General features: G+C 40.0%; 1 protein-coding gene across 9 annotated transcripts in view; it reads right to left on the bottom strand.

The window, feature by feature from the left end:
• LOC140194079 (intersectin-2-like) overlaps positions 1-27,310 on the bottom strand; it is a 229,096-nt gene that overhangs the window by 74,045 nt on the left and 127,741 nt on the right. For 7 of the 9 annotated variants that reach the window (XM_072251489.1, XM_072251485.1, XM_072251486.1 and 4 more), the window contains 9 exons: positions 26,600-26,749; positions 24,333-24,473; positions 17,921-18,008; positions 17,153-17,286; positions 8,591-8,727; positions 6,124-6,647; positions 4,304-4,431; positions 2,818-2,993; positions 806-950 (listed from right to left, as the gene is read on the bottom strand). In XM_072251489.1, the coding sequence (XP_072107590.1) occupies positions 806-950; positions 2,818-2,993; positions 4,304-4,431; positions 6,124-6,647; positions 8,591-8,727; positions 17,153-17,286; positions 17,921-18,008; positions 24,333-24,473; positions 26,600-26,749 (1,623 nt within the window). Of the gene's footprint in view, positions 1-805; positions 951-2,817; positions 2,994-4,303; positions 4,432-6,123; positions 6,648-8,590; positions 8,728-13,178; positions 13,260-17,152; positions 17,287-17,920; positions 18,009-24,332; positions 24,474-26,599; positions 26,750-27,310 lie in introns of all 9 variants that reach the window. The other 2 variants (XM_072251493.1, XM_072251490.1) reach the window with 2 other exon arrangements.

Genomic DNA, 27,310 nt, shown 5'->3' on the forward strand with positions numbered 1-27,310 from the left:
TACTTTCTAAACACCCTCTCTAGATCTTTCAATTTTATATATCTTGATTAAATCTCCTTTCTTCCAAACTTCAGTAAGTTTAATCTTTCCTCACAACCTCAGAGTGGTGAATCTGTGGAATTCGTCGCTAAAGGCAGCTGTGGAGGCCAAGTATTTATGTATAATTAAGGCAGAGGTTGATAAGTTCTTGATTGCTCAGGGCATGAAGGGATACCAGAACAAGGCTGGAGATTGGGGCAGAGAGGACGTGAATCAGCCATGATGAAATGGCAGAGCAGACTTGATAGGCCAAATGGCCTGATTCTGCTCCTACATCTTATGGTCTTAACTGTATTGCTCCAGCCCTACAAACATGCACAATTTTTTTTTTAAGAACTTAAGGGCAGTGTACCATTATGGCCAGAATTACATATAGTCCTCTAGGCAATTAAGTTTTGCTCTCTTGTAGATCGGGGCCATTAAATCTTTTATTCAGACCTTGCACAATCTGCCTGCTCTGGTACACTACAGCTTACAGAATAAAGGAAAGCATCCCAAAGACCATCTGTCTTCTAACGCTTATCACGCATTCATTTGCCTTGCCCAAATGCAAACCTCTGGAAGGAATTCTATTTGACACATCTGCTCAACTGACAGTCCAATGTGATCTTGCTTTTAGATGAATGCCTTTTCCTTATCTGTCATACGACCAATTTAGGATTATCTACAAAATCATGGCTTCTAAATTTGTCTAAATTACAGATGTATGGAGATTTATGTGCATGTGAACAGAGTAAATAGATTCATGCTAGTGGACAGGCCATACCTGGTCATAAATAGGTGACCCAGAACCTGGAGGAAGAGTTGGTGTAAAAGCAGATTTTTGCCACATGGGACTGCCACTTATCCCTGAAAAGGCTCGACTTGATTGAATATTCCCTTCTTCACCTACTTTACTTGGGGCTTGAGGTCTATTGGAAAAAATTGGAAAATAATGCATTGGTTTAGAGCAATATTTTTGATAAGTGAAGCATTTAACAATAACTGTAATGCCATTTGAAACATTCCCAGAAATCATTACTAGTCCAGTTCAGGTCTCTGCAATGAGTTTTCAAACATCTCTTAATCCACCCTTTGCTACTCAATCTCTTATTGAACATTTTTGTATTAGATCAAAATAATGTGCACTTATTTCACTGGTGAAGTAGCAAACACAGATTTGTGCGAAGCCAAAAAAGATTTAGTTATTTTGTCAGTTAGTACATAAATAGAACCAGAAATTCAGCCTAGTGGTATCCCATTTAAGAAGAACCATTATCTCTCATAGCTCCATTACTCAGTTATAAATATAAATAACTAACCAAATGAAATCCTCTGCCCTTGTGTTAAGTGAATGGCTGTTCTGTAAGGTTGGGCATAACAGAGAGAAATAACATACTGTATAATTTAGAGAAATACCAGAAATAGCTACATACAGAATATCTCCAGGATTTCCAGTTATCTTCCAACTAAAATAGTAGACTCATTCACGGAATTACAATCCTTTGGAACTTAACAGCAAGTAAAAGCAAAAAGTTTGGACCAAAACAGCTTAATAAGAAGGACTAGAATATGCTGCCAGTTGAAAGCTGCTCATATGCCACTGACTAGCAAACATTAGGTTTTGTTTTGTAGATCCATCATTGTGAACTTCTTGTTGAAGCAGCCTCAATGATAAATGGATTCTCTAGGAATAAATACTGCACCTTCACTCTCGCCCAGGTATGTTCCTATTATTTTGTCATCCTGAGCAAAATTCATTCTATTCAGATGGTCACCACTTCAACTGCCTGGCTTTTAAGCAGTGGGATTTTCACTCTCTAACCTCTCTCTTCCAAGATGTCCTTAAAACCTATTTCTACTGCCAAGACATTGGTCCTCTGCTCCAACATAACTTTGTGAAATTCTGTTTGGTAACCATCCTGTGAAATTTTGTTGAATGTTGAAATACTGTATAGGTGCCACATAAATACAAGCTCTTGTTGAGTAAAGTTACAATAATTTTATCTTATTTCTTCAAGAAATGAAGGATTTCAGAATTGCACATTTATGAGTGATCATATGCTTGTTACCTACTGTAATCTAAATCAATGTTCAAACAAGTTCTGATGTTATTTTCTATGCAATCCTCAAATAAAAGTAAGATCTTATGGACTTAACTTTAGTAGTTACAAAAAAAAAAAAAAATTGGGGAATAGAAACATAGAAAACCTACAGCACAATACAGGCCCTTTGGCCCACAAAGCTGTGCAGATCAGGTCCTTACCTTAGAAATGACCTACGGTTACCCACAGCCCTCTATTTTTCTGAGTTCCATGTACCTGTCCAGGGGTCTCTTAAAAGACCCTACCGTTTCCGCCTCCACCACTGTCACCGGCAGTCCGTTCCAAGCACTCACCACTCTCTGCGTAAAAAACTTACCCCTGACATCTCCTCTGTACCTACTTCTAAGCACCTTAAAACTGTGCTCTCTCGTGCTAGACATTCCAGCCAGTTTGTTGGCCGTTTCTTTTCCATGGGCTATATTGCCTTAGGGTAAGAACAGGAAGCTAAATCACAACCACCAGATTCATAATCTAAGATACAACACCTAAAGAGGAGCATGAAACTAAAAACTAATTGAATATGCAGCACTGATATTTTGGGAAATTGGTGCAAATTTTAATTAGAATCCTTTTGAAAATATTTCAAATTATGAAAGTAGCTACAATTGCAATAAAGTAATGTTATTATCTTATTGTAGAACTCGAATGCTAAGTCAAGTAGGCATGAAGCTTTTAATGAAAAACAGACACGAACCCTGGAGAAACTGAGGTAGTTGAAACGGGTTTTGATGGCGGTAATAAAGCCTTTTTGGGAGACAAAGAAGCTGCATTCTCTGTCACCTTCTCCACGTAGTTTACTGGGAACCAACCAACTTTTCCTTGCAAAGTTCCATACAGCCAGCTTGACTCCCCCTCGGCTGTTTCATCAACCTATGGGTGACAGAATAAAATTAGACTCAGAAATAAAAGCAAGTAACATTCATAGCTCTCCTCTCACATTTTAAATTCATGCACTAATTGTTGTTCAAATCATCAATATATTGTAGACAAAAGCATATATTATATGCTGATGTGGTTGTGACGTAGCAATAACTGTAGCCACTGGATGTGATCTCAACATAGTATTTGTGAGACCATACACGAGTGAGAAGGAAAAGTCTGATTTTAAACCTCTGCTACCTTGTGGCCACACCCACCCATGGGAAAGGCTTCGGAATAAAGCCTGAGGAAGAAATCCAGAGCCGAGGTCCCTAAGGCAGCTTGATGTTGTTTACAACTTGACGTTGGCAGCCTCTGTGACGACACTGGTGCCAAGCTGTATTGGCGCTTGCCCTTCCCTTGGACAACATCAGTGACGTGGAGAGGGGAATTCTGCTGCATGGGCGACAGCCGGTTCTTCAAACCTTCCGCCCGGGACATAGTTCACCAGAGATGCAAACCTGTGATCCCCTGGGATCGACGGCTGCCTACTATACGAGTAAACTCTTCAGTAAAGTAGAGGAAGGGGAATAATGGGTTCAAGACAGAACTTGGGTGCAGGGATACCAGGGTATATAAAAATCTTAATTCCATCAACACATTCAAAATACCTCTTGCAACAAGCTAATATGGCATTTTCATGTGCTACAAAATGCAAACATTTAGATCCTGTATTAAATAGCTCTAATGTCATAATCTATAGCTGTGTACATACATCTATTGATGCTTCTGGACACATCTTCAGTGATGTTCCTGGAATCATCGGGTGTTTCGGGTCTTTCAACATCATACAACCTCCTCCAGGTGACCCAGCCGGGGCTGATCAGACCCCAGCTTGTGTCCAGATGGCTAGCTACTTATAACTCCATGGCTCCCCTCTTTTGAGCCACAGCCATCTTGAGGCCCTCTCTGCCGCCTCGGTGGTACTGCGGATGGCTCTCCTCTTCCTCTCTCCCTCCATGCCCAAAATGCTGAATGCTCTAATTAAAGAACGGGCTACGAATCCCCTACAACCAACCTCCACTGGGAGACACCTCACTCTCCATCCAGCCTGCTGACAGTTGCTGACTAGTCCTGCGTACTTGGAGAGCCTCCTTTCAAAGGCCTTCTCCAAGCTATCTTCATTATATAATAATGTATAGGAATTGTCTAGTCTTAATGTGTTTTGGGATACTTATTGTGCCTGGATACATACATTTAAGCATCATTTTCTATCGATCAAGAACAAAAATAGAGCAGCTCACTTGAAAACAAATTCCTACCTCTATCAGATCACCAGTCTGAAAGCTGAGTTCATCATTATTTCTTGCTTCAAATGGATATAATGCTCGGTAGTTTGTCAAGATAGCAGACTTTCTATGCACGGAGTTCTTACTTTTGTTGATTGGCACTGCAGAAAACAGTTTAAATAAATTATTTGCTAGTTCATTGCTAGCATTATTTTGTATTTCAATACACTCAGATAAGAATAGAGTAAGTCCAAACAGGTCCAGAATTAAGGAGAAAATGAAAAAAATTTAAAAGGCATTGGAGTTATTAGAATGACTGAAAGTAGATAAATTTCTCTGACTTAATGGTTTTGAAGGAGAAGAGATGGAGATAGTTAATGCACTCTTTTGAGCTACAAACATTTGCATAGAATGCGAGGTTAACTAATTTATTTCCACTATTTAAGGAAGGAGGGAGTGACCTGTTAGTCTTACCATCAATGGCTGGCAAAATATTAGAAACAATTATTAATGAACAATAACAATGTATGGTCAATAACATTGACCAAAATCAGCATACTAAGTTGACTTTGTTATCACTCATAGATAACTTGAGTCTTTTTGAAAGAGAAATCAAGCTCAAAAATCTACTGTAGTTTCTGTTGAAGGTGCAGCAGGCTAAATAAGAAAGGAATTAGTACAAACTGTAGATGGTGTGATCAATTTAGATTGTCAGCAGATGTTCAACTAGGTTCTACATCACTGGGGTTATTAAACAAAATACACAACATGACCGTAATACTCAGTGACAGAATGAGAATTGGTTACTGGACAGCAAATAGGATAAACAAAAGATTCAAGTCAGGACTTGGAAGTTGGAGTGACTAGGCTACTTAGGCATTGGTACTGTGGTTCTACCTATTCAATACACAATGAACCATAGGGCACTGAGGAATGCAAGAGAACAGAGGGATCTGGAAATACAGATCTATAACTCCTTGAAAGTGCTGTCACTGCCAGATAGGGTCATGAAGAGAGCTTTAGGCAAATTGGCCTTTGTAAATCAAAGTATGGAGTACAACAGTTGAGATGTTATGTTGAAGTTGTATAAGACTTTGGTGAGGCCTAATTTGGAATATTGTGCGCAGTTGTGGTCAGATATCTACCGGAAAAATACCAATAGGATTGAAAGAGTACAAAGAAAACTCACAAGGACGTTGTTGGGAGTTAAGGACCTGAGTTATAGGGTCAGGTAGAATAGGTTAAGAGTTTATTCCCGAGAGTATAAGAGAATGAGGGGAGATTTGCTAGATGGACATAAAACTATGAAAACGTATAGATAGGGTAAATGCAAGAAGGCTTTTCCCACTGTGGCTGGGTGAAACTAGAACTCGATAGAGGTCATGGATTGGGGTGAAAGATTAAATATTTGAGGAAAACCTGAGATGGAACCTCTTCACTCAGAAGGTGGTGAGATTATAGAACGAGCTGACAGCATTGGTGATGGTTTGAAAGGTTTTGGTGTTCCAAGGGACACATATGAATGTTTATGGTCGTGAAAGAGATACAATCAAGCACATTGCTTTGTCCTGAATGGTGGTCACTCTATCAAGTGGAGAATACTGAGTAACCCCCTGATTTGTGCTTTATCTATGGTGTCAGGAGGTGATCCACTCACCTCAGGATACCCAACCTCTCTCCTGACCTTGAAGCCAAAGCCTTTAAGTGGCATGTACAGTTTGATTTCTGACCACTGGTGCCATGCAATAGTTAACATCCACTTTAGATCCACCTTCGTAATCTTAGACAGATTACTAAGATAACTGTTTCAAGTGTACACTGGGCTTACTCCAGTGAAGACCTGCTATCTTTACCTTCTTTCCTTGATCCATATATTGGCTTATCATCAAAGTGTTTCATTATGTCTTTGGCTTTAATTTGTACATCAGTCCATCCCTGAGGTTTCTCAGACTCACTTCGTTTCATGGCTTCTTTTCTTCTTTTTTCTTCCTCTTCATGCTGTTTTGCCTCCTCTTCTCTTTGAATCTGAGCTTTCCTTTTCATTTCCTCTTCAAGACGACGCTTTTCTTCAGCCTCTCTCTGAAGCAGTGCACGTCTCTTCTTTTCTTCTTCCTCATGACGGCGTTTCTCCTCGGCTTCCCTTTGAAATTGTGCAAGCCTTTTCTTCTCCTCCTCTTCATGCCTTTGCTTCTCCTCGGCAAGTTTTTTACTTTGTGCTTCCACTTCCCTTTGCTTGGCAGCAGCTTCTTCATTTTTCCTATTTTCTTCCTCGCGGATTTTATCTTGAAGTCGTTCTTCCTCCAGCTTCCGTTGCTTTATTTCCTCTTCTCTTCTGACATTTAATTTCCAATTATTTTCCTTTTCCTGTTTTGCTTTTCTGAAATGAATGCAAAATGAACTTTTATGACAATTTTAGAAATCACTAATGAGACAATTGTTCTGTTCAAAACCAGACTGAGTTATGATCACCAATCTTAATATGAGCCCTGGAACACAATACTGTGCTTTTTGTAGAAACAGTTAAAGATCATTATTTAAGGCAATGTATGAACTGGAAGGGATGAAAAGAAATGAGAAAAGACAAGCAGTGAGTGAAATTTCTGTATGTTGTTTGTGAAGGAATATCAAAATATTTGAAACAAAAATATAATATCTGGAAACATTCACCAGATCAGCTAGCATCTGTGGAAGGAGAAACAGGTTGAAAACCTTCAATCAGAATGGAGAAGGGGAAAATATTAGTTTTAAGTTGCAGAGAAGTTCATTCGAGGGATCAACAGGTTCAAAAGGAATATCGATGATAGTTTGAGGCCAGGGTTGCTGTAGGAATAAATTAATAATGGAAGAAACAGAGGGGGGCAATAAATAGTAATTTGCTGGAAACAGCAGACTGAGGTGTGCTAATGGAGAGAGAAAGGAGAAAAAAAAGTCTAGAGCCAATACCATAGGATGATGACTTATAGCAGAAATTATTGGTTCTTTTACGAACAGATAAGATGAGTTATCAGAACCTGGAGAACTCAAAACTGAGTCTGGAGAGCTGCTACGTGCTCAGACGGAAAAGGTGTAGTTCCTCAAGTTTTATTACAACAAGGGAATGCAAATTAAAGTAGCAGGCATCAAGAAGCTTGGGGTCACATTTATGGACTGAATGCAGCTGACCTGCAAAATTGTAATCCAATCGATACATGTTTGCTCCAGTACAAAAGAACAACAGTATCAGTACAAGTACAGTATACTAGATTGGAAATCACCTGGAAAGAATGTTTATATCCCTTATGGTGCAATGGAAAAAAGGTAAAAGATCAGGTGTATATCCTGTTGTTGCATAGGACAGGGGTCCCCAACCTTTTGCGCACTGCGGACCAGTTTAATATTGACGAAATTCTTGCAAACCGGCCGACAGGGTGGGGTGTTCAAGGTTAAGTGTGTGACAGGGAATGAGGAAAGGTGCAGCTGACTCATATTGTTTCCTATCGCCAAATCATATCATTTCCGTGCGGCCTGGTAGCACATGCTCGCAACAACTCGGTGGTTGGGAACCACTGGCATAGGAAAGTGCCATAGGATGGGGAGCGATTGATAGGGAGGGAAGAGCAGAGCACAGAGACACAAAAGGAAAAGCCCTTTTAAAATGCTTGAAACTCGAGAGGAGAGGAATGTGTATCTAGAGGTGGAATCTCGCAGAAGCTGGCAGAAATTGCAAAAGATGAGCCGTTGACCGCAGATTCTACTAGGGTGGAAGATAATGGACCAGGAGACTATTATCCTTGCTTCTCCAAAGCTCCTGACCAAAAGAAAACTTTTGCTGTATTTTGATAAATTCAAATTAAATTTTATATAGATTACAAAAGTCAACATATTATTCATATACTGCCAATTGGATTAATAACTTATTTCTAGTCCCATGAAACAAATTCCTGAAGCTAAAATACTTTCAAGGGATGAGAAAGCCATTTGGACTATTTCAATCATGGTATCTGCTGAGCTGAATCATTAGATGGCATGGATGACATTTAATCCACTATTTTAGCTGACAGTGACAAAGGACAAAATGAGTTCAGAATTATAAGACAAAGCATTCACAAAGTCTCCAGCCACTAAGCCAAAATAGCCTGCAATAACTGCTAGGAATATTAGTTTTTAATATTTATCTCATTCTTTCCATGCATTATCTTTCACTTAATTTCCTCAATTTTAAAAATATGATTTCAAAATTAAAACTAATGAATTGCCTAAACTTTCAAAGATTTCCAACTGCAATCACAGAAAACCAGTCATGTTTCTTGGCACTTAAAAAAAAATCACAAATGATTTTACCTCAAAGCATCTTCCTCTTGTTTTCTTTTCCTTGCCAACTCTTCACTTTTTCTTTCAAGTGCTCGAATTTTATCATCTTTGATTCTGTAGAGCTGCTCCAAAGCAAACTGCTGTTTGGTGTAGCTTTCCCGTAGTTCCTATTGGATTATATAGAGCAATAAAACAGGTGTTCATGTAGCTTTAACTACGAAAGTTAACAAAAATTAGTCCCAAAAGATGCTCGTGACACATGCATATTACAAAGACCATAGAGATGGAAATGCGGAACATGCACAGGAATGACCCCGTACTCACTCTGGCCACCACCTGCTGCACACAAATTGAAAGCTAAAAGTAATCAAGGTCCAGGCAGTATTACTGGACAACCCTTGATTACAAAAATCTGATCATATGTTTTAAATGCAGTTGTTGAGTTTAGGAAAGCCAAATTAATTAAACTGCACAGAATGTGATACAGATCTTCAGTGCATGAGGACAGGACACTTTCAGATTCAGTGTTCTTAGGATAATATTTATTTCCAATGATAGGAGAGGTATGTGATTTCACGGTGCAGAGACTTTGACTAGATTATTAATATAGAAGACTGGACTAATAGCCTAGTTCAAAATAAATTACATACGAAAATGGATTTTACTTCCAAAAAATAAATCTGGATACAAAAGCTGACATTCATGAAACTGTTCGGATTGCTATTAAAAGCCTTTATGGAAAGAAATCTGCCATCATTACCTCGAGCAAATTTGTGAATCCAAACTTATTGTTAGCTACCAAGAGTAGTTTCATGAGACATTCAGTTCCATGAAACCAGTACCAGATGTATAGACTGCCAAATCACAACCAACCTCGGCAATAGACAACCAGCTTTCTCAGCAACCCTCCCAAGTCGAGTTGCCAACAGTCTCATGTTGTACAGGACTTATTGCACCTGAGAGGAAAGTCATCCTTCAATATTGATTTGGAGCACTAGCTGTCCAGTAAAATCAGAACAGCCGCAAGGCAAGAGTTGGGAACCTCAGGAAAGTCACAACTCTCAAATGAGACACTGGTGATCTCATTGCTCAATTTATCTCTAAGCTCTGTGCCACTTAGTGACTGGGAAGAGCATTGACATGGGGTGGGGGGCACTGAAAGTATACAATAAGAATTCAACTTCCTCCCACTGTTAGCCTGGTTCCAAGGCCTTCCCAGAGTGGGCCTAAATATTATGTGATGAAAAGCCACACTGGACTTGATCATAAGCAACTAGTAAGACCATTTCAGGTCTCTCACTGACATTGACAGCAATTTCAAAGAGCTCTTTTATAGCTGTTTCCTGGACAAGGAACCACCACATTCACTAAATTACCATACTGCCATGGCCTCCCTCCTAGATTTTACATCTGTTAAAGGAATTCAGTTGTACATGATTTTCTGGGATTTCCATCAAAGCTGACGCTATGAAGGACAGTGGTATTCGAGGGTGAACAACCAGAAAACATGCCAGCTTCCTCATTTATCAGAGGGGAAAATGTTTGCCCTCTGCGATTCAAATTTGAACATCCAAGGCCCAAAGTTTTGACCAACAATTATAAGCTGTATGCAGCATAAAATAAGCTGCTGGAAGAACTCAGTAGGTCAAGAAAAGATAATTTATTTCTGTAGTAACGTATCAAATGAACAGTATGGATCACCTGATATTGCGGGGTTAGATTACGGGACTGAAAATGATTTTTCACTTAATCAATTTCAAATGATTAATATTTAAACACAGTTTCTTCTCCTGCCCTCTATGGACTGAATGACCTATCAAACCTTAGTACAAGATTTCCTACATCAACGTGTAGTGATTAATTTTTAAACTCAATTTCTCTCGTCCTCATACAGAATGAATGCTCTATTAAGCTTTTTCGGTGCAGTTATAATACTTACAGAGTGTAGTACAGGAATATCTAAATCTGTGAGCTGGCAGCAAGTGATGGCAGAATGTCCGTTCACCATCATCTAATGGGTAAACACTTTATTCAGCATGAGACTGGTTCATACTTCATATTGTTGCAGCAAACATCACAATGCAAGTCTCCATTTTAAAAAAAAACAATGGCCCCAATTTTCCCTTTGACAGGCTGCTGCCAACAGGTCCATTTGCTATCGAGTTATCTGCACTTAAATATTGAAAAATAAAATTGCAGATGTTGGAAATCCATTTAAAATGCTGGTAACGGCCCCCATTAAGCCACTTGGACTAAAGCAATTTGAGACATGCCCCCTGAATTACGCATCGCTGCCCTAACTTCTCTCACAGTGAAAAATAGTATTTCTCACTTCCTCCCACATCCCACATCCAAAATGTTAATTGTTCCTCTTTCCACTGATGTTCCCTGACCTGATGAGTGTTTCTAGCATTTTCCGTTTTTGTATTAATTACTGTATGTAACTCACATTTAACAAGTCAAGAAGTATTTGAATGGCTCCAGGCTTGTTGGCAACACAATATTTTGTATACTGTTATTCCCTTGTCTCTTTCACCAATGAGTATTAATATTACAGAACAATATTAAGAAATAAAGTATTTTGCTCATGAGAAACTTAGCCCCACTAAAAATACTTTAACCCTACAAAAAAGTACAGACATTCTTTTCACCATGCAATTCTGTGCCTACTTCTTTTACCCTTGATGTAATCTTCTAAACAGAAATGGAAACAAGAGTCTTTTAGAAATTCCACCTCATCGATCAAGTACTACGTCAAATGCTCTCTCACATCCCACCCAGATTTTCTGTGCATACATTGACTGGATGGACAGAAAGAATCATCTCTACTACTCTCCCTTCTCAGAAGATATTTTATCATCCATAATACGCAGCAATTTGGAGCAGATCCCCATTACAACTCATCAGACGACGACTGGTCAGCAGTGATGAAAGAGATTGGCCCACAACTTCCTTCCAGAATTGCCTCAAAAGCAGAAGGGAGTAAGGGGCCTTGGGTTTAGTTATTTGCTAGCAGCACTGCCATTTTGGATTGTACCGCATAAAAATAAATGTTGTTGTCATTGAGGGAAAAATTGAAGCCAATGTGTAAATATTTCAACAAGCAGAAGGGGCAATGAAAACAAAATAAAAGTCTGAGATTAATAAGGTGGTTAAAACACAAAAATAGAAAGCATTAGTAAACCTACTACATAAAACATAACAGCCAGCAATGAAGTATGACTGAATAGAGCATGATATGCGACGACTGATTGTAGACTTCCGTAGGAATTCAGAAGTGCACATGGTGTATTACTGCATACTATAATTTTGTTAATATACCACAGGCACTGATCTCCAGAGAGAGAGAGAGAGAGAGAAAAGTGAAGCACTCCCACCTTCAAGGATACTGGATAGTGTTCAGCAATGCTTATTGCTTCGGTCCTCAATTACAATAAACTTATCTTTCCAGATTCTGCCAGCACAATCACAGTCAGGCTCAAACATTCTTTGCAAGGCATTCTGCTACATTATCAAGACCCTAATAAGTAATTATTCTTAGTTCTAGATGCAGCCATATCATGGTGTACTGTAGATATTCAGGATTTTCATTAAGATAAATATTTTTCAACATTTATAAATTATGCTGTATTATATAAGTTTATTCCTGATTAGGCCATACTCTATTCATTCAACTGCAAGAATCATGTTGCCAATGGTTTAGTGCCAACTGGTGGGCAATATTGTTCTGTACAGATGTGATCCCTAGAAACTAACTCAAGGTGACCAACAAATATTCCACTCCTGAGGGGGAAGTGCAAATAGCTACTGTATCCTACAATCCAATATCAATTTTCAATGGAGCAATGTTTATCTTGCAAAATAGCTTATTCTTCATAAGAGGTAACCAGTAATGTCAGTAAAATACTTGGACTGCAGTAAATGTTAGCTAAAGATGCTGTATGTCTAACTACTGCCCTTCAGAAACTGGCTCAGTACAATAAACAATTGAGATGGGAAGTCATTTATGGCCTAGGCTCCATTGGGAGCTAAAGACCTGAGAAGAAAAAGAACTACTGCTGCACTTTTATCATTTCTCTTGGACTCAGAAAATTAAGTCCAGACCCATTAACACAAGTTTATGGACATTCCTTAAGGGAAATTTCAGAACCTACGCTTTAAAATATGTGTTCTCACATTATATGCAAAACTACTATCTGTACAAAGATGAGAGAAAATCTGCAGATGTTGGAAATCCGAGCAATACACACAAAGTGCTGGAGAAACTCAGCAGGCCAGGCAGCTTCTATGGAAAAAAAGTTGTTGATGTTTTGGACCGAAACCCATCGGCAAAACTCATAGATCTGTGCACTTGGCCTTTGCTCCACATTCTAGCATCTGCAGCCCCTTGGGCTCTCAGGAAATGCCATTGTTGGCACAATTTGTTTTCTACCGATGTAGAAAGAAGGTTAGCTTGTAATTTTATTTGTTAAAATAACTCACTAAATTTCTGAAGCATGCTTAAAATCTAAATGATGTGCACTGAGGATATATCAACAAAGCACAAATGGCCAAGGACTATGGAAACAAGGATGCACGAAAGCAGAAAGAAAGTAAGACTTTTTTTTAAGCAAATAACCTTCAATAAAAGGAACAAGCTGCTGAGACAGCCCAGCAGAGAGAGAAGGCACTCAAGTACAAAGTCGTCCATTTCCTCACACTGTAAAATAATAAAGTACGGGAAATGAATACATAAGTATCATTTTTTCACTGAAAGTACAACAAATTATATTTTGGCCAAAAGTGTCTGAACAAGGCGTGCACTGTAAAATAATGCAAAAGCAATTAAAATGAATAAATTCAAACCCTTTTCAATTAATCTTCAATTTTTTTTTCAAATTTCAATGACTTGAAGTATCACAGTACGAAAATTAACACGAACTATTTTATTCAGTAACTTTTTGAACATGGGCCAATTATTTCATCAACTTCCCAATTCACCTAGTTGAATGAACTAGATAGAAAATTGAAAGCTTCAGCACCAATGTAATAAACAACATATGAATCTTTAAATTTGGTATATGTTGCACATTGTGAAGTCCCACTCAGGCACAGCATATGTATATGTAAATATACAATGCAACTAAATTATAATACAAATATAAAGAGCTACCATCTATTTAAATAAATATATTAACATTATAAAGAAATATGGCTTGTATTTATAAAGATCTTTTATAAACAGCTTCAGGTCCACCAAACCTCACAGCTAAAATAGTACCTTTGAACTGCAGTCATTGTTCTATTCAAAGAGAAGCAACTATCAAATATGCACACAGCAAGTTTTCATAACCAATTTAACTAGCACTTATATTTTGTGTTAACAAGAGCAATAAATATTAGTCAGGGCTCAGGGAACAAGTCCTCTACTCCTCTTCAAAATTATACAATGGAAACTCCTCAGCGGACCCAAAAGTTGGTTTAATTAGCAATTAATTTAAAATACAGCACCTCTAAAATACAGGACTTCCTCAGTATCAATCTATAATTTTGTTCTCAAACCTCTGGAGTAAAACTCAAGGTTGAACTTGTTTTATAGAGTTTAACAATTAGCTGAACTATAGGGCAGGATAATCAACATTACAAGTTTAGATACTGTCATTTTATTATCCGCAGAAAATCAGATGTCAGATATTTGGCTGGAGTTAGTTTGTCCATCTAAACATTGCTAAATCTTCATTCCAGGGTGGGGCGGCACCTCTGGTGAAGGGACTTGTCATCTCCATTCTGGGGCAGCCCACTCACCTTTGGTCCCCATCGGATACTCAGCCTTCACTTATGGCTCCAAGTAGCTGTTTGCCTGTGACAGTGGCCACACCGCGGTACACCGCTTCCACAGGCAGGTTAAATCAGGTGAGCGTAGCCAGCAGCCACATACCCCAATGAAGTAGGGACATGGCTGTCCAAGCACACAAACTCAGCTCTGGCAGACTGGGCGTAAAAGATCTACGGTAAGATCTAGTGGCTAGTAAGGAAGCAAGCACTCTGTGGAGAGCGAAGGGCATGACAAGGCACAGAAGTTATTGCTATCCATGGCAAATAAGGAAGACCCCAGCTTGTGATGTTTGTTCATAGCCTGCATCTGGACCTCGGAGGTCAAGAGGATGGAAATGCCCCCGTGCAACGGCTTTTCTGCTTTAAAAGCTCTCCTGCACAGGTTTCCTGTCAATATCGGACACAATAAGACAACCAACAAAGCTTCATTCCTCTAGGTCTAGGCAATACAATTAACTTTTACATCACTTCCGGTGTACCTTCCCTAAATGTCAAAAATAAAATGGAACAGTAGAATTGTGGTTTTAGTTCATCATTGCTTAAGGCCTTTTAAAATAAAATTACTACATCACTCCACCATCTTTGCATAGAATACCAGTTAGCCTTTTGCCTCTCAACAGTCTGTTTTTTTTTGTCTGATTAAACAGTAAAGTAAGTGTAGATTCTTCTGCAGCATGTTCAATGTCTACACCGGGTTCAGTTGGCAAGATTTTCAGTCTCTTGCATCCTATTTTTCAAGCTTCTAGCATTATCTTCCCTGTGCAGGCTGTTCTTTATTTCTCTTCGTTGCTCTTCCAATTTTTTATCTTCCTGATAATCATTCATGGAATTTACTACCCTGTTCCATCTTTTTATATTCACATTTCCTATTGAACTTTTGATTCAATTTTTTCCCCTGATTCATTTCTGCTCTTGGATTAGGGGGTACAATTATAAAATGGTTTTGTTTGAAACTAGAAATCGTGTTGATTTCACGCTTTGCCAAATTAATCTACATTGATCAGAGTTCTCGCAGCAAACAAGCAACACAACAAGTCATACTTTTGAATGTACTTTCCCAGCTGGTGCAACCTGTCCTATCGCAATACAGCTGGCCCTCCTTATCAGCGAGTTCCACATGCGCGAATTCAACCAACCGCGAATCGAGAAGACCTGGAAGTGCTCTTCCAGCACTTGTTGTTCGAGCATGTACAGGTTTTTTTTTCTTGTCATTATTCTCTAAACAATGCAGTATAACAACTACAAACATTTGTAATTTACATAGCATTTACATTGTATTAGGTATTATAAGTAATCTAAAGATGATTTAAAGTATACGGGAAGATGTGTGTAGGTTATCGCGGATCAGGATCGAAAAAAAAATCGGAAGTCGGAACAGGTACGTCCAGTATTATTTAGCCTCAGTTAGTCAAACGTTTGTCTTAGTATATAGTAAATATTTTACCTTTCTATGCATATAAAACACTTAAGAAATGTATGTTTCAGTGCCGGGCTTAGGAATGGAATTTCCCGAGTTTGATCCAGTGACGTACCGCTCCCGACTGCGCTCTCCATCCGTGCCGGGTTGATGTGAAGGACCAAAAACCCAAAACACCAAAACCCAATAATTAAACCACTGTGTTGTTTAGTAATAATTGTAGCTTTCATTGGGGCAGGGCCTTTCTCACTTTATCCTTTAAAATTGTTCCAATTGTTGACCGACTGTAGCCTAACGCTTTTCCAATGACCGATGGCATTTCACCTCTTTCCAGTCACTTTATTTTAAATCGTGATCGTGATTATTTTCGTGAACAGAAACACTGCGGATTCAAAGCTCCGCCGCCAGGTCCTAATGTCCACCACACTGAGACAGGTTAAATAAGGTCTGGGGTTCCGCTGGGTCCTAAGGTCCACCGCATTTTGACAGGCTGAATAAGGGACTTAAGCATCTGCGTTTTTTCGTATCCGCGAGGGGTCCCGGAACTAGTCCCTTGCGGATAAGGAGGGCTGACTGTATTGGCACATTTGTCTATGAATATCATTAACTAGCCGATCAATTTGCTATCTGTGGAGTTTATTATTAGGATTGCAGAATGCTCAATATGACAGCCACTTTTTTTTAATCCTTGTGGCTCTACCGGAAGTGCTCCAAGGCTACAAGGTTTAAATCGACATGCAATTGAAATTGTTCTAAATAGATGCATCAGGAGAAGGCTGTTTCCTGATGTGCAGGTTGCAAAAGGCCTTTTTTGGAGAGGAACCTTTTCCACTCTAGTCTAATCACCCAGTCTCTCAACACACCATGTCTTACAGCCAACTTAAATTAGGCTTTGGGCTAAATAAGCAGGTAAAGTACAGCTCTATCACAGAATTGAAAAGATGTCCAGGGAGAAAATAAAACATACATTTAGATTAAGGGAACGTTTTTAAGAAGATCAAAGAACCAAAAGTTGGCATCTAAAATCAATGAGTAAAATACAGATCACATCTTAACAAAATATCAGTTCTCTTAGATAAATATATGATGGAAAGTAACACTAACTTTTAAAACAGGGTAAATGCCACCTTTGTTGAGGTAGCGGATCTGAGCAGGCACAAGAGTTTTTAAGTTATTCAGCATTCCTATCCACAGAAAACAATACTAAAACAAAGCAAAATTCTGGTTCAGTTTGCTGCCATATGATACAATAATAAAGCATTTTTGGGAGAGAATGGGAATACCTGTTTTAACTAGAATGGTCAAGGACTAATATTAAAATTTATGATGAGGCTCACTTGTTAACAATATTTTGATATTACCTTCAGTTGGCTGTTAAAAGCATCCATTTCAGAAAGTTTGTCTGCTGTCTCCTTCTCTAGTTCCTTCAGTTGTTGGCGAAGCCGTTCACAAGATTCTCTCTTTTCAGTGTGGCTATGCTTCAACAGCACAAGGCCTGCATCAGAAGAACACACCAAGGTTCACTACATTTGTTAACCTTGTTTCTTAACTCAGACTTGTTTTAGACATGAGGCAATACAAGGGTTAGATTTAGCTGAGTAAAATTCTGGGGAAATAAAATCAGTAGCTCAGGCAGCATCTATTGATTTTTTTTTAAGAGTTAATATGCCAAACAATGTGTTTCCATTTCAGAATTCCAACTGGTTGCATTACCATCTGGTGTGGCAGGGCCACTACGGAGTATCAGAAAAGCCTGCCTAAAGTTGTAGACTCAGCCAGCTCCATCATGGGCACCAGTATTGAGGACACCATCAAAAGGCGATGCCTCAAAGAGGTGGCATCTATCACTAAGGATCCTCATCGCACAAGACATGCCCTCCTTTCATTGCTATTGTCAAGGAGATGGAACAGAGCCTGGAGACATTCACTCAGAATTTCAGAAACAGTTTCTTTCCCTCTGCCATCAGATTTCTGAATGGATTAGTTACTTTCCTCTTTTCACAATATATGCCAGTGATATTAAACCTGTTTCTGATATACTGTGTCTGTACGAAAAATCAGCATGAAATCTAATGAAAAGTGAAATACAAGAAGGGTGAACATATATGTAAAGAACAGAATGTACTCACTTTGATTAGAGTTGGGCTGAGATTCTTTTATTTGGTTGCTCAGTGCCTGCTTCATAGGAATTAGTTGATTTAGCGTACTCTGACATTCCTACAAGAGCACAGTTTCACAATAATGAACACTTTTCATTTGAGTTATAAGCAGGAGAAAACAATTTTTAAAAAATTACTGATAATTCGACAATAAAGTTAAAAGGTTGCAGATATTTTCAGAAGAATTTCATACGGGCAACAGGTTTCAAATACAACAAGGTGTCTGCGGTGGATCAAATAGAAGGGGTAGGTTATTTGATGGTTAGTAAGAAAGATTCTATTCTGCTCCCAACATGTTTTAATGAAGTCCCATTTTGCTAGATCATCTCAGGAACCTCCTTACCCCGCAACAAGGAGGAGTGAATGAATACGTCGAAGAAATTACAAATAAAATATGCAGACACCCCACCCACAACAACAACACTACACACTTGACTCCCAACACAGCTTATCAAAATCCTTGCTTTCATTGCTCAAATGCAATTCCTCAGCAAACTAACCTGTACACACCTGTCTAAACAGGCCGAAACATCAACTGTACTTTTTTTCCTATAGATGTTGCCTGGCCTGCTAAGTTCCTCTAGCATGTTCTGTGTGTTGCTCAGATTTCCAGCATCTGCATATTTTCTCTTATTTGTGATTAACCTTCTGCGAATCTGTTGCTCAAAATGCCCAAGGACAATCCCAGTTTAGGCAGCCAGGTGTAGCAAGGTCCTGGCAGGGACATGACCTCAGCTGGCACACCACAGAGCAGTGGTCCCCAACCTCTGGGCCGCGGACCAATACATTACCGCGAAGAATGCAGTGGTAGCCGGAACGCACCCAGCACATCTTTAAGAGAAAAGCCGAAATAAACAAGCTAATTAATTAGGTGCCGCCCGGCCATCGTCTCTGATCTGGGCCGACATTTATGTGCCGGGCGGTATCTAATTAAATAGCTTGTTTATTTCGGCTTTTTCCTTAAAGATGTGCTGTGTCTGTTCCGGCTACCGCTGCATTCTTCACAGCCCGGTAACGGTCCACGGCCCAGAGGTTGGGGACCACTGACATAGAGCATCCAACCCCAGAATGCCTTGACAACCATAGACAGAAGGGCAAGACTGGGGATGAATATAACAGCACACAAAACGAAACACAAGCTGGAGTAGACCACCTGGACCTGCGAGACTGTTCCATTCATGGCTGATGATCTTCTTCAGAAATATTTCCCTACGCTATCTTCATATCTCTTAATTTCCTTAATGCTCAGAAATATATCGAACTTTGGTTTGACTGAACACATTGATTCAGCTTCCACATTCCCCAACCAGTCAAGTTCTTTCATACTAAAAGTTAACAGACTAGTTGTCCTGCTAAATGCTTACTCCTTCTCCACACCGGCCTTCAGTCGTGTCCCTTCAAACATCAACACTAATTGTTCTTTCCCCGTTTAATAAAGTCGGCATTATTCTGTTATGTATACTGAATTGGATATTTCATATTTTTTCCACATTATATTCCATCCACCATGTTTCCATCCAGTCATTCAGTTTGACCATGTCCTCTTTGAGCCGCTTTACATGCTTCAGGTCTCACAAGACTCATTCAGTATTATCAGCAAAATTGGAAGTATAATATTCTGTTCCTTCATAAATACCAGAAGTCCAAGTGCCAATCCCTGGAGTACTCTGCCATGCTGAAAAGGATAGGTTTATTCCCATTAACAATTCTCATTCTCATTCAGCGTTAATGCTTTATCGTCAATTCCATGTACTCCAACCTCGTTAGCCAAACTTACTGGAAATCCAAACCATCCCTTTACTTCTTCTCACCGTCACATCTTCAAAGAACTCCACTAATTTGGTCAAACATTATTTCCTTATTATAAATCCCTGACTTTACTCAATCCTATTAACTTTCCTAATGTGTCCTGCTGTCTATATTACACATGCCAGTATCATCTTTACCACTTGACTTAAGCTAATAGATCTGTAGATCCCTGTTTCCTCTCACCCTCATTTCTAAGTGGGGTTACAGTTGCTTCATCTCCACCCAAGTCTGTGAAACTTATACATTCAGAGAACTTTAAAACTATTGAAATTGTCTTGAATAATTAAAAAGTAAAATAATAAAAAACATCTAAGACAATTATTAATACAGGTGGCTCACGTTTTCCCAACGTTCGCTTTACGACACCTCGTTGTTACGAAAGACCTACATAAGTTACCTGTTTTCGCTAACAGAAGGTGTTTTCACTGTAACGAAAAAAGGCAGTGCGCACCTGAACAGCCAAGCTCCTCCCCCGGAACTGCATTCCAGCTGCCATTGCTTAAATACGTGCTTTATAAGACCATAAGACAAAGGAGCAGAAGTCAGCCATTCGGCCCATCGAGTCTGCTCCGCCATTTTATCATGAGCTTGTGGCGACCCACTTTCTGGCACACACGAGCCAGCTCACGCCGGCGGAGAGGCCCAGCACAGACAGAGCCTGACCTGCGTACCCAAAGACCTGCAGAACTGTAAGTTTCTTTTTGTACGACGGGGCAGACACCAGGCACCGCTACAGCGGCCCTACGAGGGGCCGTTTAAGGTGATCAGGAACAATGGGTCCATGTTCGTGCTGGACATTGGGGGGAGAGAGAAGGTTTTCATGGTGGACCGACTCAAACCGGCCCATGTGGACTTGGCGCAGCCGGTCCGGGCTCAGGCACCGCGGCGCAGGGGCAGACCTCCCAAACAGAGGCCGATCCAGACTGTGGACATTGGGGGATGTATCGCCGGTTCTGGGGGGGGGGGGGGGGGAGGGTTATGTGGTGACCCACTTTCTAGCACACACGAACCGGCTCATGAAGCAGCGCGTGCCGGCGGAGAGGCCAGCGCCAAAAAGGGCGCCAGGCCATCTTCACCAGCAGGGAGAAAATCCCGCATGCGGAAAGGGTCTGCGATTATGCATTCCCCACAGCAGTCCCGTCCCAGGGAGGGCGGGAACGGGAAGGCTTTAAAGCAGGCCGCGAAGTTTGAATAAATCTCTTTTATCGCAACTCCAACTCACCGACGGCGTGTGGTTATTCTAGCGCTGTGTGTAGCACACCACTACAAGCTGATCCATTCTCCCATTTAGTCCCACTCTCCCGCCTTCTCACCATAACCTTTCATGCCCTGGTTACTCAGATACCTATCAATCTCTGCCTTAAATACACCCAATGACTTGGCCTCCACTGCTGCCCGTGGCAACAAATTCCATAGATTCACCACCCTCTGACTAAAAAAATTTCTTCGCATTTCTGTTCTGAATGGGTGTCCTTCAATCCTTAAGTCATGCCCTCTTGTACTAGACTCTCCCATCATGGGAAACAACTTTGTCACATCCACTCTGTCCATGCCTTTCAACATTCAAAATGTTTCTATGAGGTCCCTCCTCATTCTTCTAAACTCTAAGGAATACAGTCCAAGAGCGGACAAACGTTCCTCATATGTTAACCCTCTCATTCCCGGAATCATTCTAGTGAATCTTCTCTGTACCTTCTCCAACATCAGCACAAAGGAGCCCAAAACTGCCCACAGTACTCAAGTGAGGTCTTACCAGTGCCTTATAGAGCCTCAACATCACATCCCTGCTCCTATACTTTATTCCTCTAGAAATGAATGCCAACATTGCATTCGCCTTCTTCACCACCGACTCAACCTGGAGGTTAACCATAAGGGTATCCTGCATGAGGACTCCCAAGTCCCGTTGCATCTCAAAACTTTGAATTCTCTCCCCATTTAAATAATAGTCTGCCCATTTATCTCGATTTATTTTGTGCATCCGTTAGCATGATGAGTTCTATGGTTTCGGAAAAGCCGAAAAGAGCTTTTAAGGTGTTACAGTTAGTGTAAAACTACAAATGTTTGTAGACATAATTAAGCATTTCGATCACGGTGAACGAAGTAAGGACATTGTCCGCGCGATGAACTTGCCTGCGTCCACCATTCACACTATTTATACGCAGAGAGAAAGAGTTTTGAAAGCTGCCGATGTTACTGTTGGTTCTGCTCGTAGCGAAGTAGTCTCTCTTCGTTGGCATCCAATAATGGATAAAATGGAAAGCCTATTGCTTGAGTGGATTGATGAGTGTACAAAGCATGGTGTTCCGTTAAGTTTTCTTACACTTAAGGAGAAATCAGACGGTCTTTGAAAGCACTGGATGATGGTGATAAGAGTGTTGCGAAAGTGGAATTTAAAGGTAATCATGGGTGGTTTGATCGGTTTCTGAGGCGACAGCAGCTTCATAGTTTAAGCAGTGGTCCCCAACCTCCAGGCCGCGAACCGATACATTGCCGGGAAGAATGCAGCAGTGCAGCGGTAGTCGGAATGCACCCAGCACATCTTCAAGAAAAAAGCCGAAGTTAACAAGTTAATTAATTAGGTGCCGCCCAGCATGTAAATGTCGGCCCAGATCAGAGGCGATTGCCGATTGCGTCAGGTGGTTATTCGTATAAGCAAGTGTTTAACTGTGACGAAACTGCAATTTATTGGAGTCTTGCCGATTCCGGTAAGTGAAACTACACTGTACATACATTATTTCTACTTTATATAGGCTGTGTATTTTTATGTGTTATTTGGTATGATTTGGCAGCTTCATAGCTTAAAGGTTACTGGAGAGAGTGCTTCTGCCGAGAGCGCTTGCGCGAGATTTTTGCTGCGCTAGACAGTGCTGCAGAAACGTATTTCTACTTTATATAGGCTGTGTATTTATCATATCACTCCTGCTTTTACTATATGTTACTGTTATTTTAGGTTTTATGTGTTATTTGGCATGACTTTGTAGGTTATTTTTTGGGTCTGGGAACGCTCAAAAATTTTTCCCATATTAATAAATGGTAATTGCTTATTCACTTTACGACATTCTGGCTTACGAACCGTTTCACAGGAACGCTCTACCTTCGGATAGTGGGGGAAACCTGTACATATGAGAACAACAATAAAATCAAAATCGAAAACTCTACCTAATTTCTAGCTCAGGAATTCTAATTTAAATTAATGGGATTTTCGATCCTAGCTCAAACCTGGTTAGTCCTGATTTCCAGTGTCTAGTGGCCAGGTGGAGATACGTCTCCACCTAAGGAAGTGTAAAGTGCTCCTTCCCTCCACTAGCCTGCAGGTCACCCTTGGGCAAGGTGTAGCACCTGTTTAGCCCCCCCCTCCCCCCCCCCCCCCAGTCAGGGTTATGTGAAGTCACACGAGCCGGGGGTGGACGGTCATATAAGGAGCTGGTGCATATTGTAAATCCTGGTTATGCACCCAGAGACACCAGGCAATCACTGAAGAGTATTGATAATGGCTGGGGTCACCTGTCTTGTAAAGATACTGCCCAAAAGAAGGCAACAGCAAACCATTTCTGTAGAAAAGTTTGCTAAGAATGATCATGGCCAAAAGAATACAATCACCCTGTCATATGAGAACATAGAACATGGACATCTACAGCACATTACAGGGCCTTCGGCCCTCAATATTGTGCCGACCACATAACCTGCTCTAGATACCGCCTTGAATTACCCTACCACATAGCCGTCTATTTTTCGAAGCTCCATGTATCTATCTAATTGTATCTGCCTCCACCACCATCGTCAGCAGTGCATTCCACGCACTCACCACTCTCTGCATAAAAAACTTACCCCTGACATCTCCTCTGTACCTACTTCCAAGCACCTTATAAAACTATGTCCCCTTGCGTTAGCCATTCCAGCCCTGAGAAAAATCCTCTGTCTATCCATACGATCAATGCCTCTCATCATCTTATACACCTCTATCATTTCAATTCTCATCCCCCGTTGCTCCAAGGAGAAAAAGCCAAGTTCACTCAACCTATTTTCATAAGGCATGCTCTCCAATCCAAGCAACATCCTTGTAAATCTCCTCTGCACTCTTTCTATAATATCCACATCCTTCCTGTTGTGTGGTGACCAGAACTGAACATAGTACTCCAAGTGGAGTCTAAGCAACGTCTTATATTACCTTATGGCTGTAGCATTACAACACGGCAGATCATGATTATGATGAGTGGAAGACAAATGCTCAGTACAGCTCTCACTCTAAGTAAAATAACACAGGTTCAGACATCTACTAGTGCTTGCAGCTGGGCACCAGTTGTTCCCTTTGGAACTACTGGGTCCTGCTATTTGATATCACGTGCAAATGGTACATCCACACTTTAGCAATGTCCCTTTGTTTTGAACTGTGCACGAAAGTAGCATAGACCAGATGAATTTGTTCCAAGTTGGCAATTAACCCAGTACAGAATATTTCAAATTGTTATCCTTCCTCAAGAGATTCGAGTAAATACAGTACAATGATACACACGTTCCAACAAAGGTAGCTTATCTACAACAATCTTTCATAGTAGTAAGGAGAGGTCACTACCTGAAGTTGTTGCTGCAAAACATTCACTTCTGTTCTCCTCTGCTCATGCTTCTGATTTATGAGATTAAGTTCATTTTCTTGATCTTCTTTTCTGCTCTTCACTTCCTGCACTTTGCTTGCAACATTTCGCTGCTTCTCACTCTATAAGAGTGTAATGATTACATTTAGTGTTTAAAGAAAAAAAACTGAACAATAGCAATTGTACTAATTCAAAAACTGAAATAACACACCAATAAGAACACACTGTGGGGTTAGACAGGGCCTCCTTCCCACATAATATTAATTGCAGAAGTTATATTTGACTCTAAGCCAAGATAATTAGTTCTATTATCCTGAAGTTGGATAATCATTAATTACAACAGCAAGAGAGTTTTTATTTATTCAACCGAAATAACTTTGCTCATATTTAACTTTTGCTTTAGTAGGAGCGAGTGTTCGGGTGTCTTCAGATTAGAGGTGCACATTCCTCATTCTATAAAAGACCACATTAAATGTATTCATAAAAATGGCTGCATCAGAGGCAACTGAGGTCAGGCAGTTTAACCCACTCATTTTCAGACCGTTAATGCAAATAGGTACCAACTTCTTTTAAGTAGTATTATCTGCAGTTCTTAATGATGAACGCATCTTACCCTGGTCAAGTGAATGAAAATATATGATTTTAAAAACACTAAGAAATTCTCACACTATATTGCTCTACAAAAGGTTTTGTCTTTAAAATATTTTGTCAGACTGAGGTTGTCAAGCAGATCTAATATTTGCACATCATTCCAGTTCATTTGACAGCTATTAACTGCATGCACCAGGGACACATTTAAATCTGGAATCTATAAAAATACTCCCTGGCTTTCCAATGTATCATCCCATTAAAAATACAGTACATTTGAAACTGCAAATTTCAGAGCATTAAATTTTCTATGAACAAATATACAACAATGAATTTTAAACTTAAAGGATGGAAATAAGATCAGGACCTAAATGAATTGGTGTAGATAGATACGATGGGGGAGAAAAAGCATAGTTGACGCAACAGCCTGTTTCTGTGCTGTCTGATCCTTTTATCAACAAATTTTAGGAACATTTCCTATCCATTGCTCAGCTAACTGAGCGACGGAGGATGAGAGGTGACCTGAAAGAGGTGTACACGATAATGAGAGGCAGTGATCATGTGGATAGTCAGAGGCTTTTTCCCAGGGCTGAAATGGCTAGCACGAGAGGGCATAGTTTTAAGGTGCTTGGAAGTAGGTACAGAGGAGATGTCAGGGGTAAGTTTTTTAAGTAGAGAATGGTGAGTGCGTGGAATGGGCTGCCGGCAGCGGTGGCGGTGGCGGAAACGATAGGGTCTTTTAAGAGATTCCTGGATGGATACATGGAGCTTAGACAAATAGAGGGCTATGGGTAAGCCTAGGTAGTGTCTAAGGTAGGGATATGTTCGGCACAGCTCTGTGGGCCAAAGGGCATGTATTGTGCTGTAGGTTTTCTATGTTTCTAATGTTTCATACAACTATGAACAAAATTTGTGATTTTCATATAACAACCATTCTTAAAAAGTGGGATAAGTTTACAGCTACAACTTGCAGGTACCATTTTTGAGTAGTCTTCATAAATATCCATTGTACTATTCACCATTTTCCCAATTCCTGTGAGGATTCAGAGCCAACTTTTACAAATTCCTCAGAATACTGTTGTACTAAGTCTTTAGAAAACAGTGGAAATTAATTGACTATAGTTTGAAGGTTGACGGATTTGGGAAATATACAACTACCAGCAACTGGGATACATTATGAACTATTTTCAAACAAATATATATCAGTGGGAATGAAATAGGAGGTGAGCGTGCTTTTCTTCCTGAATGTTCTACAAGTTCATATTTTTTCTATTAGCTTCTGCAACACCTCAGTGTATTAAAGATGGCAATTCAAAACACTATTGTGTTATATAAAACCCCTGTCCAGTTCAAAACATATCTACTATAATGCGCTAGCCCCAAGACAGAACTTTCTTTCTATGAAACAATTCTACAGGTTGCAATGACCATGAATTCAACAGGGTTGGATAAGACTAAAGTCAACACAAGCTGCAATGCAGACTGAGGTCAACTTTCCTGGCATTAGATTCACTCATGCAGGGTTTCCAGAGTAACATAAATGAAAGCTGATCACAAGCCTGAAAACTCATAATGCTAAGCAAAATCTCAGCATTAATTTAATACAGTTAAAATGAGCAACTGATATGTAAAACAGATGTCATTTTGCTAATCTACTTACTAATGCCTCCAGTTCAAGTTCCAAACTTTTCCTTTTAGCCTTTAACTGCACGATCTCATCTTGTTCTCGGTTCCGTTGGTTAAGGAGTTCCTGTCGCCGGATTCGCTCCCATTCAATCTGTCGCTGCCGTTCTAGTTCCTGCTTGGCAGCCTAAAAGGTAAACAATAAAACATAAATATCGTTGCAGAAAACTAATTTCTTAAGATGTGAAAACTTGCCCTTCTAATTTGGAGGAATGCAAAGGCAAAAAAAACTCAGTAAAACCAAAACTGTTTTAAATTGGTAAAGAGGCATTGATTGTGTGGATAGTCAGAAGCTTTTCCCCAGGGATGAAATGGCTAGCACGAGAAGGCAGAGTTTTAAGGTGCTTGGAAGTAGGTACAGAGGAGATATCAGGAGTAAGTTTTTTTTAATGCAGAGAGTGGTGAGTGCGTGGAATGGGCTGACGGTGGCGGTGGTGGAGGCAGGAACGATAGGGTCATTTAAGAGACTCCTGGATGGCTACACAGAGCTTAGAAAAATAGAGGGCTATGGGTAAAGCCCAGGTAGTTCTAAAGAAAATCATCATATTTCACATGAAGTTCGTCCCGAATTTATGAGGTACCACCTCTGCCTATGTAAATAAGATTAGCATGGAACCTTAGACAAGTAACATGGAAATATTTATACATATAAAATAGATGTGTTGACTTTAAAGCAGTAGTTTTCTCC

This window comes from Mobula birostris, chromosome 2, assembly GCF_030028105.1.
Source record: "Mobula birostris isolate sMobBir1 chromosome 2, sMobBir1.hap1, whole genome shotgun sequence".
In the NCBI taxonomy this organism is placed as follows: domain Eukaryota; kingdom Metazoa; phylum Chordata; class Chondrichthyes; order Myliobatiformes; family Myliobatidae; genus Mobula; species Mobula birostris.